We start from the raw sequence: 19,776 nt of genomic DNA, 5'->3' as shown, positions 1-19,776 counted from the left end.
TGCCACCTCCAGTCGGATTCCTGCTGTGCCACAGCACCCTCAACACCGACCAGAATGCTCAGATGCTGTGGAAGCTGGCACTTAGCAGTGGCTTCTGCCTCCGCTTGTTCCGCGATGAGATCTTCCACTTCCACAAAGTGACCGAGGAGCTCTTCACCAACATGAAGGGGTGAGAATGCAGCCACACATCACCTTATTTACCGGTCTGCACAGTGCGTGACCAGGATAACATCAACAAAGCATCATTGGATGCCAAAGCCAAAGCTAATCACGATTGGTGTCCAGATGATGCTCAGAATATACTGTCATGATCCCGGCTGTAAAAGAGCCGTTCGATGTTTGAAGGTCGCTTTTTGACACCGTGCACGATTGTCTTTGGCATCCTTTGATCATGTATTGGCTAAATGTATTTTTTGCACATAGTGTAGCCCGACTAATCTGCTCACAGCCTGCCTCCGAAATTCAGCTGCATCTTCGTTTGATAGTGGGATGCTCCTTCTACCCGAATGCTACATGCTCATCCAGCTGATAGCTCTCTGCATCTGCCATTTGGTGCATAAGCTCACAGTGTGTCTCATGCTTTTGACGTAAGTTTAAATTTTGATTGCTGAATTTAAAAAAAAAAATGAATTGGGTGCAGGAATAAATACTTCTACATCCCATTATTTTACACGAGCCATCACAGCGAGGCGCTTTGCCAGCCTTTATGCTGGGCACATTTGCCGCTTGCACACGTCCATTCCTTACGCTCTCTCTCTTCGCATATTCGGTGCACACGCGTTCCTCGCACGATCGTGCGGCCCGCCCTCGCGTGCGGGCGGGCGGGCGGGCACCCGAGCCACACGCCGCCGCTTCCGTGCATCAAAGAGCCATCACGAGCCGCCCGCCGAGTCGCGCGTGTGCACTGCTGTCTCGTCCGCTGAGACAGATGGTGTGTGTGTTTAGCAGAAGCAAGTGAAGCAATAAGGCAACCGCGAGATCGTAAGCTATGGCGCCGTCTCCGTTACGATGCTATCCAGTGAGTGAATTGGCGAGGGTCCCTCGTGCTCGTACCGCTTTTCCCGTGCGTCGTGGAACTTGCGTACGAGTAGGAACGCGTTTGTTCGCTGGCACAGGTGCACGTCACGAACGATGCAATGTAATTTTATGCTGCTGCTGCTGCTGCTGGAAGAGTGACACAGGCAGCAGGTGAGCCAGCAGAATTTGTTACGTGCAGTCAATGCCATAAATCTTCCCCGGAATAAACTGGCGGTTTGTAATGACATGGCTCTGTGAACTGCACAATTGGGATTTTGGGACACACTTATAATTCATGTCGGGGGAAAAAAAGGCTGCTGCTGCAATGCTAATTGCAAGACGTTACATTTATGTTTCACTTTTCAAATGTGTCCATGTCACGTTTTCTGTAGGTACAACAAACGTGTCGCTGATATCCGAGAGTGTAAGGAGCAAGCCCTCTCCCAAGCGTAAGTTGTAAAAAATAATTCTCCCGAGTTATTTGAATATTATCATTGACATTTCAAGAGCAAAAAAAACTGCCTTGAAGAACACTTAACTGGCAATTTTTTTTTTATTTTTGCAGCAATGCTTTAAAATTCAAGACATCCCGTCAAATAATATATAGGGTAGAACCTTTCTGTATTGTATGCGACAATGTGAGGCTGCCCTCTACTGGCCTTGAAACCGTCCTGGATCCGAATGTCACTTTATTTTGAACCAATTGTGAAATTGTAGTTGTTGCTCTGCATCTACATCAGCCATATGTAAGAAGAAGATTAAGAGCCAACCGAAACGCATACATTTTTTTTATGTTCGTGTCTTTAAAGTGATAAACTGTAGTCTTAAGCAGGTTAGCGATTGCCCCACAGAAGGTTTAGCATGTAACAACTTAAAGGTCAACACTTATTGTTACGTTAATTTAGATTGATCTTCTCCACCTATTTCTCTCTTGTTCTTAAATGTTACGTAAAAAAAAAATCACAAACCCAACCAGTAACACCGAACCGCATTTCCACCCTCAGGTAATTGTCTGCCCCAAATGAAAGCCATTGTGACACTTTTTTACTTTAGGTATTCTAAACATCTTCTTTGATAGTAAAGGTGTACATGTTAGTGCTTGGTGCATGCGTGCATGTATGTTGAACTTCTTTCGCACCGTACATAGCCAACCATGCTAATCGGTTGTGCGGGGCAAGGACAACACTTGCTTACATGTGTATGGGCCCATGCAGAGAGGATATGTAGTGTTTTATGGCAATGACAGAAGAAGCAACTTTGCCGTTGGGAATAGAATAATGCCAGGATCGGCAGTGGATGGGACCTATAGTTCATCGACCGAGAGGAAGCTCTGATGCAAGATGGATGCGACTAAAAAATAATGATTCAGCAGACCTTGGAGGTGTCGATTGTCTGAATAAATCGATGGAGTGAAGAGGAATAAATCACGTTGGCTTTGGTGTAACTTGATCATGTTATAACCATGGTGTGTCACTTTTCAGTGTAAGGATTGCACGTCTGAATCCCCGTTACGTTTGCACCCTTGGTGGTACGACAGGGGCCTGATGCATCGGGAGCGCAGGAAGTTTCTCCGCGCGTCTCTGAAGGAGCTCTGTACAGTGCTGGCCGACCAGCCCGGCCTGCTGGGACCCAAGGTAAGCCTGTCTGGCTGGGCCCCACTGCATCGCTCCACACACCCCGTCTATCGTCCAAGACTCACGTCAACCATGCATTATTCCACATTGCAATGTGAATACATGTATTTCAACTTTTAATTCGTCATTCATTTGATACTGAGGTGGCAACTGGTGGTTAGATTTTAAGGGTACTTGAAATTGTAATTGAAGGTGGGGTAACGAGGTGTGTAGGGGAATGTGTGGGACTGGCTCCCCTCCCAGGCAAGCATTGGGCTGTGCTCATCTCCATTGGAAATTTTCAGTCAGGCATAGACATTCCACATTCATATGGCAGAAGCTAGTCTCTCCATAGGACAGCCACTCTTTGACTTCCTGCAGAGTGGTGGTACACATTTGATTGCTGTCAGAGAGAGATAATCACAATGATTCACATCGTTATCTTCATCATCAGCCTTGTTATCATTGACATAATGCATTGTATTGATCCCAGATGCACAATAACGAGTATCATCATAATTGTTATGCATAATTACCAACATCATCATCATAGCCATTACTAACCTTGGTATAATTCATATGACATCATCTCAGGAAAATATGAAAGGTCACACACCATGTGAGCTTGTGAAACTTTTGGTTTGTAGAATAAATATCTATGTTTTATGTTATGCATGCCTATGTTATAAACCGTAACCTGCTCTATTTCAAGTTGGGAACGTTCTGTAATGCACAAACCCCCGGATCTATGCATATATATATTACACTGTGGCACTCTTAACATTGCTGGTCAGTGTTCATGTAGAATAACCAGGCGTATTGCTGATGATTGCAATTTTTTCGTAGATATGCACGTTTCTTAATACGATAAATAGAGTAGTGTTTACTGTGTAACGCGTGCATGTTAGTTTTCCTCTGAAATACGGGACGTGTGTCATGTACAACATTTCCTTTCCTATTCATAGTTGCAACGTTGCAATGCTCTTGAAAGCTTGGTGCGTCATTTTGATTTGATTACGATTCAGCAAATTCGCCAAACGACATCCGCTGAGCGTTTCCCCTGCTGTTTGAATCTCGTTGCAGGCACTGTTTGTCTTCATGGCGCTCTCCTTTTCCCGGGATGAGATTCTGTGGCTGCTGCGGCACGCGGAGAATTTGCCAAAGACGAAAAACATCGAGGACTACGTGGACAAGCGAGTCGTTTTTTTGAATTTGACACCCGTTTCACGTTTTACATGTGCACGCACAGCCCGCTGTGTCAATCCTCCGCTGGGTGAAGGCCTCCTCCCCAATGCCTCGCGGGTCGTGAGCGATGTTTGACTATACTTCACCATGCTGGTCAGTTCGGATTGGTGATTGTGAGAGTGGGGAGTGCAGCACAACAACAATGGATTTTGCTGTACTGTCTCCCACTGCCTACAACACTTGCTAGGCCAGTCTTGTGAACGTGACAGTCGCCCATACAAGCACTGCCCAGACTCAAGCCAAAATCTTAGCTTTTCAGCTCTGATAAGATCAGACACATTGTGGGTGAGTTGGTCATACACAAGGCTATGTTTTGCCAATCAGTGTTCAACACCAGATATCCTGATGATTGAATTCCTCATTGCATTGACACCTGTCTAACATTCAGCTACTTCGGTCTTGCTTTAAAAGCCTTTAAATGATTTGTACTTGTTGCATGCAATGAGTTCACGTTGTCCCCCCCCCCCCCCCTTCCCACCCCACACAGCCACTAAAATCTCTACCATTCACAACGATGGTAACGGAGAATCGAAACTCGAATAAATTGTGCACATTTTGGGGAGGGAGAAGCCGAGTCGTTGCGCGACATCATTACACGCCGAGGTGCACAGCAAATAACCACGGAGTTCTGTTTCAGGTCACCAGGAGGTGCTCTTCTACCCTGTTAGCCGCGTGTTTTCTCAGACGCTGACAATGGCTCGGGATTGCTCAAATACATCCAGCAAATTTCATGAAATGCTTTCCCGCGTTTTCCACTCCCTGGTATAATCCCATGTGGTATCCACCAGCGGCGTTCAGCTATTAGTCATGTCATTGCTCGCTGCGTTTACGAATCAATCATAGCTCAAGGATTATGTTTTAGAGAAATTAACTGCACTGCAAGTTTCACCTTTGGATTGGACCATTTCATAATTTTTGCTGTTGATATATTTGCCTTGTTATTGTGGATCCACATTACAATCGTCATTTTTTGGAACTTGTATTCGTAAACTATATTTTCTAACTTTTTTCGACAACTGTTCCCCAGCTGCCGACATTATCTCTTTGTCCGCCCTCACGTACGTCTCTTATTCTGTTTGTATGTATATCCACCTGTCCTGTTGTCCATGTATTCAGCTGTCCCCTCTATTCTTGTACCCGTCTCCCCTGGCTCCACAACCTCCCCAGGCACCAGGCAGAGCTTATGTTCTACATGGAGGAGCTCCGTGCTCTGGTGAGGAAGTACGCCCAGGTGATTCAGCGCTACCACTTGCAGTACCTGGCCGGCTTTGATGCCGTGGTACTCAACGAGCTCGTGCAGGTATGCGGCACCGTTTGCCAAACACCGCTGCACCCGCCCACCACACGCTGTGCCTTCGCTGTTATGCTGAAATGCTGAGGTTTCCCGACCAGAGCCCACCTTCACACGTGTTGATGTTATTCCATGCCTAATTGGCAAGACTAATGGGGGGACCTTGGCTCCTTCCAACCAGTGCCAGCCCAGGGAGCAGTTATTTACCCAGGGGGGTGGGAGGTGATGGGTCTGCATCCCCACACAATTCATCAGCCATAAGGATCAATGAGCCATGGTGAAACAAGGGCCGTGATGATCATTGGCCCGCGATGATCCACGGGCCTTGATGATCCACGGGCCGCGATGATCCACGGGCCGTGATGATCCACAGGCCGTGATGATCCATAGGCCGTGATGATCCACAGGCCGTGATGATCCACAGGCCGTGATGATCCACATGCCGTGATGATCCACGGGCCGTGATGATCCAAGGGCCGTGATGATCCACAGGCCGTGATGATCCACGGGCCGTGATGATCCAAGGGCCGTGATGATCCACGGGCCGTGATGATCCACGGGCCGCGATGATCCACAGGCCGTGATGATCCACGGGCCGTGATGATCCATAGGCCGTGATGATCCACAGGCCGTGATGATCCATAGGCCGTGATGATCCACAGGCCGTGATGATCCACAGGCCGTGATGATCCAAGGGCCGTGATGATCCACGGGCCGTGATGATCCACGGGCCGCGATGATCCACAGGCCGTGATGATCCATAGGCCGTGATGATCCACGGGCCGCGATGATCCACAGGCCGTGATGATCCACAGGCCGTGATGATCCACAGGCCGTGATGATCCACGGGCCGTGATGATCCACGGGCCGTGATGATCCACGGGCCGTGATGATCCACGGGCCGCGATGATCCACAGGCCGTGATGATCCACGGGCCGTGATGATCCATAGGCCGTGATGATCCACAGGCCGTGATGATCCACAGGCCGTGATGATCCACAGGCCGTGATGATCCACGGGCCGTGATGATCCAAGGGCCGTGATGATCCACGGGCCGTGATGATCCACAGGCCGTGATGATCCACGGGCCGTGATGATCCAAGGGCCGTGATGATCCACGGGCCGTGATGATCCACGGGCCGTGATGATCCAAGGGCCGTGATGATCCACGGGCCGTGATGATCCACGGGCCGTGATGATCCACGGGCCGTGATGATCCACAGGCCGCGATGATCCATGGCTGTTCCAGCACGGCTCATTTATTTTCCTCATACTTTCATGAGCCACGTTGCTCCGAGGGGCTTGGACCTTCATGCTCCCCCCGCCTTCTCTATTACCTCCACAGCCATAGTAGGGAAGTGATTCTATTTTATATAACAGAATTAATGTATGAAGGGATGAGGCTACCCTATCCCAAAGAAAATTCTGTTACTTTTATAATTGTTCCACCGAGTTTATAAAAAAACAAACAAACCCACAGCTCTAAAGCTGAACTACACAATAAATCCACCGAATAATCATGCCGTTTCCACGTAGGCTCCGTGATGTCATGGCTGCTTCCAATGGTGGCTTGGGTACAAGCCTTAAAGGGAGCCACGGGGCCCCCCGATAACTGGCTCATTGGGTGCTGTGTCAGCTCGGTGAGGCTGCGTGGGAATCTGGGCCAAGCCCACTCGCCCAGTTTGCAGACCGGCCTGGCTTGGCTCCAAGTGGTCGTGGGAACGTGGCATTATGAGTCCATTGAGCTGGGCTGGCCCCCCTGTTTCCACCGTGGGGCTATCAGACCAGAGTTGCTCTGAACAAAAAAAAAAATCTGCACGTGGAATTGGAAGCTTATATCTTCATCAGCCCCTCCCCCCCCCGCCACCCACCCCTGACCACCTCTGGCAACGTCTATCCCCAAACCCCATATGGCCCCACGTTGGCGTCACTGCACAAACACTCAGTGGCCACGCAGATAGTGGGAGATAAATGTGTGAGAAAAATCATTAAACATTTGCACGACCTGTGTGTAATTCACTTTGCGAAGAGCACAGGAAGAAAAGGGAAGAAGGGAAAATGTGCTTCAGTGGCATTGCCCTCGCTTGAGGGAAATGTTCTGTTTATAAACATGACTTCATAATGCGTTTTTTTTTTACGCCTATAAAGCTAGATAAGAATGAGAGTTTAATTTGTCAGCTGTAGACAAAGAAGTCGGGAGGGTCGGGTACTGAGTCGAACATGTTGTTGTAGCGAGTCGGTTGAAACCGATGACAGAGGTTGACCCATTTACCATGTGATCAGGTCATTTTTACTTTTGCTCTTTGCAGAGCAAGGCAAGCATATCAGCATCAGGTGCACACAGGCAGCAATGAAGTTGAAAAAATGTCACTCGCCAAGAACAACACGGTGGCAGGCGTATTTTTGTCAAAGAGCAGATGCGGTCGTTGAAACTTTCTTGACCCAGAATACGCTCTCTTAAAGAGTTGATGAAGAAGGTAAAAAAAATAATAAAGTGAGAAATGGAGATCGCAACAAAGAAAACACTGTTGACTTCTTCCCACCTGAAATGTCAAAAAGGCAAGCGTTCCCTGTCGCCGTTGTTGCCACCAGGTTGACAAGTCACGCACTCCTCCGCTTCGGTTGGCGTGACAGAGTAGGGCTCGACGGCCGCGGGAGAGAGACGCTCGCGGCCGGCTGCCCGCCGCTAAGCGCGGGTGGGCGGGCGGGAAGTGGTGGCGCTGGGCCCAAGCGGAGCAAAAGCAAATGCCTCGAGTCCCAAAGCAGTTCAAGGGGTTCGGGATTGATGACAAGCAGGGTGCATCGAAACGTCAGCTCGAATTAAAATCCGAATAAGCATAGCAATGTACTTTGTACGTTTGAATCCGTAATCTGATTCAAGTAAGACGTCAACATCTCTATCTTGTCTGCAGCTCTCATCTATCATCTTGCCACATCTCTGTGTTTATCTGCACTTCTCTTATCTCGCTACATCTATATCTCTTCTGTCATCTCTCAAGGATTTTATAATGGAAAGGTAGGGCTCCAAAAATTGTTTCTGCTTAGGGACGCCACTGGGCTAGCATCCACCGCTGCAGGCATTTGATCCTTGGTCTCAGTCCCAGGGCGTTTGTTTTTCAGTTTGGGTTATGTCCAGTGCAGAAAGAGTGAGCTGAGTAGCAATGGGTGGGAGGAAATCCATCCTGGCAATGCAGGGCAGGGGATCCTTATAAAGCCAAATGTCACAAATGGTGCTCTGGTGGATTTGGGATTTTCATAAAAATAATTATCACACCTTACGACAAAGTTTTTTAAAAATATCTTTGCGAAACATCTCCATATATAAATGCGTGACTGAGTTAATTTATATAGACCTGCGCCAACTTTGACAGCATATAGTTTGCACAGGGGTGAGAACCCACAGTGGAAAACTCTTTGTGTTTGAATGCTAATAAAGTCTGCAAATATGGAACGTTTCAGCACTGCAGGTGTTCTGGAAGTGTAATAGCCAAACATAGCAAAGGTTGCTCAGTTGTACTTTCCTCATGCGCTTCACCACGAGAGAAAGTAATGCGCCAATGGGACCGAATCTCCCATAATATGTGCCTTGCCAACATAACAATTTCCAGCCGTATCTCGGATAAAAGACTTGGTCACAAGAGACAAATACATTCCGTAAGTGGATGCATTTTGAAAACAAAGAGATGGTGCCAGATACTGTGTGTGACTTCTGCTGTGCTACCACAGAGTTGACTTTGAGCATCTGCACTGGCAGTGAATACAAACGAAACACACATCCCACTCGATGTTGAAATATGAATAAGTTTCCACCGCGAGTTCCCACCACCCACTAAACTGTCCGCCTTAAAGGATTGCTTCGCTTGCCCGTTTTCAGTATGATGCACATGTTGGTCACACGCAACAAAACGGAGAATTAATCGACTGGAGCAGTGGTTTCCAGCCTCCCTCGGCCAACAAACAACTGTCCACGCTCACATTTTTATTGTGGCCCACCGTACACCAATAACATAGAGTGTATGTTTCTTTTAACGTGTAATGTCAGCACATTAATTACCAGCAGCCAGCAGAGTTTTGAATGAGTTCTAATTCCAGTAATTGTGCAGTGGTGTTTAATTTTGTAGACTACTCTACGTTTTTGTGGGACCAACATTGGTCCGCGGACCCTAGGTTTTGGAGCCACTGATCGAGAGCTGGTCTTTGTTGCGGTCACGGAGGTTGTCGGTCGTCAATTTGGAGTGAAGTCATCACTAAGGGTCCGTAACAATGACAATGAAACACACATGGTGCTTCATTCCCATGTTGACAGTTGGTAATTTTAATCGAAATGGGACTGATACCCCAAGGCTGGGTAAATATTAGTCGGTCAGTACAAGAAGTGTCTGCGTATTCGGTTGTTAACTGGTTCTCTGCAAATGCAATGGTTTGAAAAGTCACCCAAACATCCCAGCTTGGTGTGGAAATTGTTTTTGCACGTACAGAAAAAATATGATTTATCATTTTAAAATAATCTCATCACCTATTTATTGGCCCTGACATCTCTTGAAATGTGTAAATTGAAATGTGACATTGTGGTATAAAGGGTATAAAGCAATATGATAATTATATAGACAGCTGGATTTTTATATAACGTTTTCTATTTTTATTTTACCAGTTAAAGCCTACTGAGCTACATAGCTCTTTTTTTCAGAAGTGACCTGGCCACAAGTTATAGATCAACAAATTGGCTTATCATGTGGAAATGTATAGCAGCCAAATACTCTCAACGAATGTTTATAAATGTGGAGGGGAAAACTGGAGGACCCGAAGAGAAATCAACTCGACCACGGGGAGAACACGCATATTCCAAATATAGAGGCATTAGGGTTGGGTTTGAACCCACGACCTCCTGTATACCAGGCAAGGTAGTCAACATCTCGCCACTGTAACTAATCAAATCATCGAGGTAACCTCGATCACAATAAAATAGCGTATACTTTTTTTTTCCTTTTCCAGAAGTTAGCGTTGTGAGATTATCACGCAGAACGTATTTACTAATTGCGTGATTCTGCACCAAGCCAGGCAGCAGCGTCATCGTTATGCAGAATGTGGTGGACGGTCTCAGACCGCTCCTAAGCTTGGTTAGCAACCACCATCTTCAATGGTGTGCATCATCATCTGTCTTGCATCACAGCTCCAATTTACTTACTTCCTCATCAGATTTGTTTTAAATGAAACCCTGGTTGTGGGCAAACATGTTTCAGCTTTGATCAGCACATTTATCCAAATTGCATTGTCATTTAAGCAACGAGTTCTTCTTTAAGTGTAAAGACATTCTATTACACATCACAGAAAGAGCGTCAGCAATATTTCCAGTTCATACAAAATGCATAGTGTTTTATTGAAACAGTGAACCATAGCTGCATTTAGTAATAGGATTGGCAGTGTTGTTTTTAATCAGTGTGCATTTTATTAGCTTCATTCAATGTGTTTGGGGATAAGAACAATGTTTACATGCTGGGCTTATATAATATGGATTTATTGGGCTGTGCTTATATAAGTATATATTAAAAATATAAATAGTGCATAAATGAATGCGTTAATGCTAAGTTACGGACACAAATTTGCACAGCAAGCAATTGTGTGTTTCACCAGAGATAGTTAATGTTTAAACAGTCGTAATGCATCTGATGAACGTTAATGAACGTTTGTTTCAGAACTTGTCGGTATGCCCCGAAGATGAGTCTGTCATCATGTCATCATTTGTCAGCACCATGACGTCACTCAATGTCAGACAAGGTATGGTCCTCGGTGCTGCCGCCACGCATTTTGTGCAAATGTCTCTTTTGGAACATCTTCATTTGGCTCACACACACACACTGGTGCACTGTGTCGCAGACTAAGGGCTACATTTTACAATCACGTATTTTACAGAAAAAAAACTAGGGATGGAGTTCTGTAGAAATATTTCCCTGTGCAATTACATTTTTATTCAGAATGTTTATAAAAAGTGCAATGATATGAACCATTTCTCTTGGCAGTGGACCAGGGAGAGCCCTTTGATTTCAGAGGATTGAGGCTGGATTGGTTCAGACTTCAGGTGAGTTCAGGATGTGGGGCACTCATCAGAGGAGCATCAGCCATCAAACCCATCATAAATTTTAGGTTATGTTATTAGTTTGTATTTTTATATATGCTGATTGGTAATCACATTCAGAGCAATTTTTTTAATGATCGTAAGCACTTAATTTTGTATGCCATGCATGTAGCATTCACGCTTCTACTGAAGAAGGCCTGCCTCTTTTAGAAGAGCCTTTAAGAGGCTCACAGCTCACCCGACGGTCGAGCCGCTTAGCTTCACACTCCCTTCGGCCCCTGTGGACGAAGGCCATGAACAACTGCATGAGAGAGCGGATCGCTCATGCACGCATGGAGACTCGAGGACACCCCACGGTGTGTGGATGTGGTAAACAACTTCACACGATGGGACATCGAATGAAAAGCTGTCCGGTTTTTACTCGGACCAAAGAAACATCTCCGAAGTTCTCTCCGCCACTCCCAAAGCTGTTGACCAGATTCCAGACTGACTCCCTCCCTCCCTCCCTCCCTCCCTCCCTCCCTCCCTCCCTCCCTCCCTCCCTCCCTCCCTCCCTCCCTCCCTCCCTCCCTCCCTCCCTCCCTCCCTCCCTCCCTCCCTCCCTCCCTCCCTCCCTCCCTCCCTCCCTCCCTCCCTCCCTCCCTCCCTCCCTCCCTCCCATCATCAAACGACGACATGCCCAGAGAGGTCTTGACCCATCCTGATGCGCTGGACATGTGCATTGGAACAATCGGAGAGCGAGTGCCCGCACATTACTCTGCCACTGGCACCCTGCCACGTATCGTTATGTAAAGCAACAATAACTGGCAAGAACTATGCACTAAATATGACTCTGACAGTCCCACAAGTTAAATATAGAGTACACTGCACAGAGGGCAAGTAAATCGGTAAACTTTTTAACAGAAACGTTTGAATTTCATGGCATTCTTTGCGTGTAGCATCCCATACTTTTTGAACCATTTTCAACTTATGCTGCCCTAAGTCAGGCAGTCTGATTGCAACGAGTGTCCGGTAAAAAAATAAACCATGCACGTGCACACATTTGGCAGTGCCTGGCGTCATGCCCATATACTTACAAGCCGGTGTAATGTTCATTTGAAATTAAATGCTGTCAGTGTAATTATTCGGACATTTGCAGCGCGAAGCCACTTAAACATAACGACTTCTGATCACTCGCTTGTCGGACAAATTGTGTGGCTTGGGGAAAAATGCACCCACATTGCACGCACTGTAATAGTGAACATGGTTGCATTTGTTGACTTCCTGCGGTGCTTGGGCCGGTGCATTCATGACGCGAACTGTTGGCAAAACAGCCATGAATTTAAATGCAAAAACGCCATGCAGGGGCGCATAGCGTGCTCCCTGTTGTGTGATGTACAGGGACTGTACGTTAGCTTCAGATGTAAACAAGGAAAACACTCCTTGTGCACAGTAATGTCATCCTTACAACCATTTGTCAATCTGCCGCTGGATGATGCCCGCCCCTCCCCCCCATGCTGTGCAAGTTACGGAGATTCATTGACGACAATATATAGCCACGCTCGTCAGTGCGGGTTGATAATATAAAGGGAAGTGCCGGACCTGTTGAGAAACCACTCACCGTCGATTGTAGCTGTTGCAGGGATTTCTGTGGGAGATTCTCCATGTCATGTAGTACACTTTTGATTTAAAGCTTTCGTGCAAGAAAATTTGATTTTTTTTTTCAAATTTTCTTGCTGTGGTTTTCACACCTGATGATGATTGCTTGTGTTGCAGTCGAAACGTCGTGAGAATTTTATTGTTTTATATTTTTATTATTTTATTGTTTCCCTTCTACGTGACTTTACCGAAAAACAACCAAGAATATGTAGTACACTGTCATGCTTTTTCCCCCCCTTTACCAGGCCTACACCAGCGTAAACAAGGCAAGTCTGCAGCTCAAGGACCACAAGGATCTGGGAAAGCTCATGAACACCATTGCCTTCCACACAAAGATGGTGGACTCACTCAATGACCTGATGGTGGAGACATCAGACCTGTCCAATTTCTGGTAAGGGGAGTGGGGAAGTTGGCGCATCAGAAGAAAGTTGGGAGCAGTGAAGTAGACACTTCAAGGGCAGGAAATACAAGGGCACAGCGCGGTCTGTAAGTGCAGGAAATACAAAGAGAATAATAACGGTTGCTGACGATGGAGCTAAATCTGTGGCAACATTGTGCCCTGTTCTCATTTGCCTTCCTTTCAGCTTGGATATCTCAATCTTTGTTGACCTCTGGTGCACTACTGTTTGTTGCTTTCTCAGTTATCAATTTTAGTGGTATCCTAAAGCATGTTTACATAAAATTCTTCAGAGCAGTTTGGCAGTGTCAAATGAAGTTAAAGGTAACGAAAGCAGATATGTAATTTATAGTAGGTATCTTTAAAAAAAAACTATAAGCAAACAAACAAAACACATCTCAAATCACCATTTTCAAGTGAATTTGTTTGATCAAAAGTGAGGCCTACTGCTATATTTATCCACAAATATGGCTGCCACTAGATGATGCTAGTTGTAATTACTGGCGAAACGTTGTGTTCAGATTGTAAATGTTGTGCTGTACTAGTAACGACTTGGCATGTTCTGTTTACGTGACAAACCTTACTAATTGCCTGTGTCGGGTGGTGGCGGGTTTAAGGACACATTTATATTTATGCAATCTAACCCCCCAAAAAAACCCTCTATTATGGATGCTATACAGTGTTAGACCCTTCTTTTTAAGTGGATTCGTAGTTAGTGTTTTACTCCAAAAGTAATTAAGGATACAGAGACTCCACAAAGAATTTCCGCTTATAAAATGCACATTAAAAAAAAAAACATGTTGAAAACATTATATTTTTTTTGCAACAGCTCAAATTTTAAGGGTTCAGTCACTGGAAAATTGTCCCTCGCAATTCCAATAAATGTTCTAACGCACATTACGCTGGTGAACTTGTCCCTGCAATCAAGCGAGCCTGAAGGGTATTGGTATCACGGCTGCCCAGTGGACAGTGGCAGGGTGGCATTTTTCCAATAATGCAACTGTGTTTTGTACCTGCTCAGACCTCACGGTTTTTGCACTCTCGTGTTTACATTCTGTGTAACTCCCAAGTTGGTGTTAATGAGCACCCATGGCAAGAGCGCACGAAAGCTGATCCAGCCAGCTGTAACATACAAAAGAGCCGATTGGATTTGACAGTTAAATTGAGCAGCAGGCTGAGGTTGGGTGGTAATAATTTAAAAAATTGCCTGTAGAAGGTATAGCTATTTCCCCCAGCCCCCCTTGGCTCAAGCAGTAATGAAACAGAGCAGACCTTTGTTACAGTAAAGAAAACTTTATCCAGAGCAATGCCATAAATTAGTTGTGGCTGATTTGCCTGAGGTCTAACGTAACACTTTTTGGTAAGGGTTTGAATGGCACGGCATTTAATCAGATCAAGTCGTCAAGCCCTGTACGGCCGGATAGGTATTTTTTTGTTGCTCTGGGACAAATGTAACACAAACCAGTCATACGACATTTACCTATAAAGGCTATAATGCCTACAGCCTCTATACATTAAACAGTCCCTCTCCCATCCACACTGTTTGGATTTTCAGAGAATATTAATGGGAAGAAACCTTTTATTTGATCCAAAAGTTTAAATAATTGTAATCACCACCGTGGTTTTTGCCTAAACGTCATAATTGGGCCTATTGCGCAATTCTAATTACGACATTTCAAATTCTCTCATAACTTGGTTGTATTTTTGTTAATGAAGAAATTGATAAACTCGGAAAAATGTGTCCGTATCAAAGTGTGACAGAGGATGGATACCTAAAGGGTTTGTGTATGGAGCTGCTGCGAAGGCAATTTAATACAATTTCTTCTTTCTAAAACCAGGGGTGCAGAAACAATATGTAATGTAAAGTGGCTATTGACATAAGGAACTATAGTACGGACGGTCGTTCAGAGAACTGGAGTAGGTGTGAATGTTTTAATTGTGTGTGTGTGTGTGTCCCACATCCACGGGTGGGGATTGTATAGGTTTGTGCTGGGACACAGTTGTACATGACTGCACGAGGTCTAGTCGCCCTCTCAGACACATGTAGTAGGTAGGGGTGTGCTCTACGTGTACTCTGCCTGTAAAGCGGCGACCAATTAAGCAATACACTTCAAGAGTACAGCTGTTGTTCAGACACATAGATTAACATACTGGGAGGCCTTCTTTAGCACTTTTGAAGGTGTTTTACCTTTTTTATATTTTTTATACAATGTCTTGGGTGTTTCGTTTTAAATGAAGTTATCAAAAGTATGATTTTGAAAGGTGTTTGTTATATTTGTGCTCAAGTCACACTTCTTGTGGATTGTGCTTTTGAGGGCTGGTGCCATACGAGTCACATCACCGGACAAGTCTAAATAAAATTTGCTTAATGACCAAACAGGGCTTGATTGAAATCTAGAAAAGTATGAGAATGATCTAGTATCATGTTACTGCCTGATCCTGTTCACTTATCTTTAGATGCACGAGTCATTATTACATGTCTGAAGGATAACTTTAATCTTGATTTGAAGCTTTAAGTCTGTCACTACCTTGTGCTGTCGTGCTATGCTTTTTAAAATCAATTTCTACTATGTGTCAAGCTTAATGAAGTCCAAATATGATCTCAGAGTTGGGCACACATTTACTTGATGGGAACAACATTCCAGGAAGTTACAAAATTATCACTTTTTTCAAAGTTCCTTTGAAGGGGTTACTTATTTCACATTTTCTCAGTCATAAATAAAAATGATAAAGCGAGAAAATGTGTTTTTCTCATAAGGCTTGCGAGCAGAAATGGGTGCAGTTGGGTTTGGTCACGTAGGAGTATCCATTAAGACATGGCTACCAAAACAGAATTCATTGTACTTGAGTAAAAAAAAAAGACAACGAAAACAAAGGGCGGCCTTTAAATCTCTGAGAATATTTTTACGGAAAGTTTTGAGCCTAAAGAAATCCCACGAACTGCCGTTCACCGATGTTGAATGAAAATGGAAAAAAAATCAAAACAACAAACGCCCTTTAAATCTTTCAGAGAATGTGAACCGTGACATTTGAGAGAAGCTTAAAGAAATACCACGAATTGCCGCCGGCCTGTGCCGACCGGTGTAAGACACCAGCGAACGAGACCGGCTGCGGATCTGGACTGATGCACCTCGCGGGCCTCTGTCTCCCCGCCAGCTTTTACAACCGCCCCTTCGAGCGGATGTTCCAGCAGTGCCTGGAGATCCCATCCCAATCGCGTTTCTCCATCGCCTTCCCGCTGGCGTGCTCACACTTCATGAGCTGCGCGCACGAGCTGTGCCCGGAGGAGGTAAGTGCGTCGTCGCTCAACATCACGCGCCGCCACCGATCACTCACTCTGCGCGTGCAGGCATCTTGATACATCTTCATGAGAGGTCCCATTGAGGGATGGTCATTCACTTTCGTTGAGATGCACTCATATGACCTCCATAGTCTATTGTTACGTTTGTTTCCGTGGTAATAGCCGGCAAGGCGGCTCAGCGGTACGAGTGGCTGGCAATCGGAAAGTTGCGGCTTCAAATCCTAGTTGGGTGGTACTCAGCCCATCATCTCTCTGTGGTTCATGAAATGAGTTCTACTTTGTGGGCAAGTCGGCAGGTAGGTAGATGGATAGACTACAATGGGAATGTTGAATTTCCACCACTGGCTCAGGGCTAAAAAAACAGAAACAAAAATCATAAACATAAATGGAGAAAGTATTAACCATCTCAGTGTTGTTGATGGCATGTGTTTACAACCAATGGTAATGAACTTCACCAAACTAATGAAGATATTAATAGAAAAAGCTGCAAAGTAGGGCTCGATATACATTTCATGAAATTATGGAATATATTTTTCGGGAGGGACACAACCAAAAACCACCAGAAAGTGTCTACCTAAGGCAGTTGATGCAGGTGAGAAGAGGTTGAAGTGCTTTAGGAAAACGTAACTTAATAATAAAAAGCAGCATGCTAACGTGCCGAAATAATAATATTAATGTGTTCATCAGTGTAATTGATTTGATGTGACATGGATCTGAAACTTGGATATTCACGAAGAAAATTTAACAAAAGTTGAAATGTGTGCAAAGAAGCACAGAGAGAGGTGCATTCTTGAAATTACACGGAGGGAAAGGAAGGAGGAACACATGGACGAAAGAACATGTGCCAGTCAAAGACAAGTTATTGATTGAAGCGACATGTCCTGCTTAGGCAGGAATTCATGAATTCCGATTTTTATTTTTTTATCAAAATGGCCATCACTTTTTTTGTGGATTGGAGGATAAAATATCCACATGACTTGAGCCCAAAGTGTCTTAAACAAGTGATGGAGTGCCACTCATCTCTGTTGCAATGCTCTGTTGAATGTCAGGGGTGGAAATTCTACATTCTTAGTGTAGGAGCCAGTCTCCATGAGATGTTAACTTCCCATGAAGTGGTATTATTTGTATCCACCTGGAGAGATGATAGGCAAAATAATTTCCTGATTAGGATATTAACAACAAAAACTATAATTGGCTTTGTGTTTTTATTTGTAATGTATTTTATGTTTTGCCATTTGAATGATGCAGCGACATCACATCGGAGACCGCAGCCTCTCCATCTGCAATGTGTTCCTGGAAGAGATGGCCAAGCAGGCGAAGAACCTCATCACGGACATCTGTGCTGAGCAGTGCGCCCTGAGCAATCAGGTCAGACATTTGTTACAATTCATCGACCAGTCTAAGCACCTGATAGGCCCTCAAAGACTGCGCTCGGAAACATTAGCGTTTACATTTCAAATGAGAATGGGGCCCTGCTCACCTCTGTTAGCAGCCCACATTCCTATCACTTGCCAGAAAGGACAATGCTTAAAAAGTGGTGAGATAATCATTAGAACGTATATGGTGTGGGGGTGTTTCTAAGCGAGTAACATGACAGCTAACTGGAATCGTTTTGTTATAGTGGCGGATGCAGATGGGAACAGGGAAAGAGAATTGGAGGATGCCTCTTACATGGGGGGTGGGGGCGGTGTCATTGAGTGTACATTCTGGTGCATTGTATGTCTAACCCACCCTGGAGCAGGCCCCCAGCTGCACTGCTTCTCAAGAATTACTGAGTGCTGGCCATGCTTTTTTGGCAATCAACAGACCAAGGCCTTGTAAGACAGCCCAGACTATCGAGGCCCAATTAAATAGCATGTCACAGCAAATTGTTGCTTATGGATACTCCCACAAAAGTTCAGAAGGGGTTATGAAGCTGGCTCACAGCACAGCCAGAAGCAATGGATAAAGCCCAGAAATATGGTCATGGATCAGGAGAGAAAATTGACCACAACTGATCGTCAATGGGCGTATTCGGAGTTTATTGTAGTGCATTAAATGAAAATGCATTCATTTGAGGTTTAAACAAAATGATTACGTGTAGGAAGTTGGCTTTATAGACAGCAAAGCAAGCCAGTATTTTACAAGCATTGGATGTAAACTATTGCTTGGCAAAATGTAATATTTCAGGGCAATTTAACTGTAGACATATATACTGTGTCCAACAACTTAACGTCTGGGAAAGGTTTCACCACACCAAGAGAAACGTAAGAGTTATTTCACATCCAGTAATTATTTTTTTGTTGGCTTGTAACTTTTTTTGTTTCGAGTAACATTGTTTGAATTTGTAAAAAAAAAAAACATGAATTGCAATGCACTCTTATAAAACAGCAGTGCTCTAAATACACCATGTGGTTACACACTCAGAGCCACCTCACTGTTCACGTTACGCCGATGATTTCTTGCAAGGCAAAGCACCACACACGCGTGTCCTATCTCCGCATCTTTCTCCACTCACTTGGGCCTCCGGTATGCTGGATCCTGCGAGTTTTGCGTACCCACCCTTGGAAGATAAATAATTTAAATCTGCGTATAAATAACCACAGACGCTACGAACGATCTCGGGAAAATAATTTGAAAAATGTTCATTTTGCACACCCCAATTACTTTATTTAATTGACTTAATAGCAGGTACGTTTTAAAAATAACTTTACGGGAAACATTCTGTTATTTTTGCTGAAGCACGGCATCTTAAAAAAATATATATATTTCAGGAACCAATTTTCATTTTTGGTTTTTCCTGACTGCTCCACTGTTATTTTGTATAGACGAGCCTCAATATCTGTCCAACGAAATGCCAGTGACCATGTATGTGGTCTGATGGGAACATGGAATGAATTTGTAATTATAATCCCTATGTTGGTCTCAAAAGTCTGGTATTTTCTGTTCCAGATATATTAATTTAGCAAGTTGACATTTTAATGCATTTGGGAACATTTTTTTGAGCACTTGCGATTTTAAAAGTTACGAACATTATTTACCTGGTGTCGATTGCTGTCGTTGACATCTAAATATCACTCCCTGAAACTGACGGCCATTGCTCTCGTCAGGTTCGCGAGATTACTTAAAGCAGATGTCAAGTGAAAGTTGGATTCAGTGACTGAATCCCACATATTCCACTGGGGTTTTTGTTTCTGGCAGTGGTTTTTTGCCGACATTCCT

The 19,776-nt window shown here is 44.7% G+C and overlaps 1 protein-coding gene across 1 annotated transcript in view; it reads left to right on the top strand.

The window, feature by feature from the left end:
* Positions 1 to 19,776, top strand: part of LOC116938752 (nck-associated protein 1) — a 130,165-nt gene that overhangs the window by 71,430 nt on the left and 38,959 nt on the right. Inside the window, exons 9-18 of the mRNA XM_032946334.2 lie at positions 13 to 169; positions 1,410 to 1,466; positions 2,555 to 2,651; positions 3,714 to 3,823; positions 5,043 to 5,175; positions 10,860 to 10,941; positions 11,184 to 11,242; positions 13,123 to 13,268; positions 16,431 to 16,563; positions 17,824 to 17,943. Coding sequence (XP_032802225.1) covers positions 13 to 169; positions 1,410 to 1,466; positions 2,555 to 2,651; positions 3,714 to 3,823; positions 5,043 to 5,175; positions 10,860 to 10,941; positions 11,184 to 11,242; positions 13,123 to 13,268; positions 16,431 to 16,563; positions 17,824 to 17,943 — 1,094 coding nt within the window. The remainder of the gene's footprint in view (positions 1 to 12; positions 170 to 1,409; positions 1,467 to 2,554; positions 2,652 to 3,713; positions 3,824 to 5,042; positions 5,176 to 10,859; positions 10,942 to 11,183; positions 11,243 to 13,122; positions 13,269 to 16,430; positions 16,564 to 17,823; positions 17,944 to 19,776) is intronic.

The sequence above is a fragment of the Petromyzon marinus genome, chromosome 4, assembly GCF_048934315.1.
Source record: "Petromyzon marinus isolate PM22_M1 ecotype Great Lakes invasive population chromosome 4, UKy_Petmar_22M1.pri1.0, whole genome shotgun sequence".
NCBI classification, from domain to species: Eukaryota; Metazoa; Chordata; class Hyperoartia; order Petromyzontiformes; family Petromyzontidae; genus Petromyzon; species Petromyzon marinus.
This window is presented reverse-complemented; position numbering and strand designations above follow the sequence as displayed.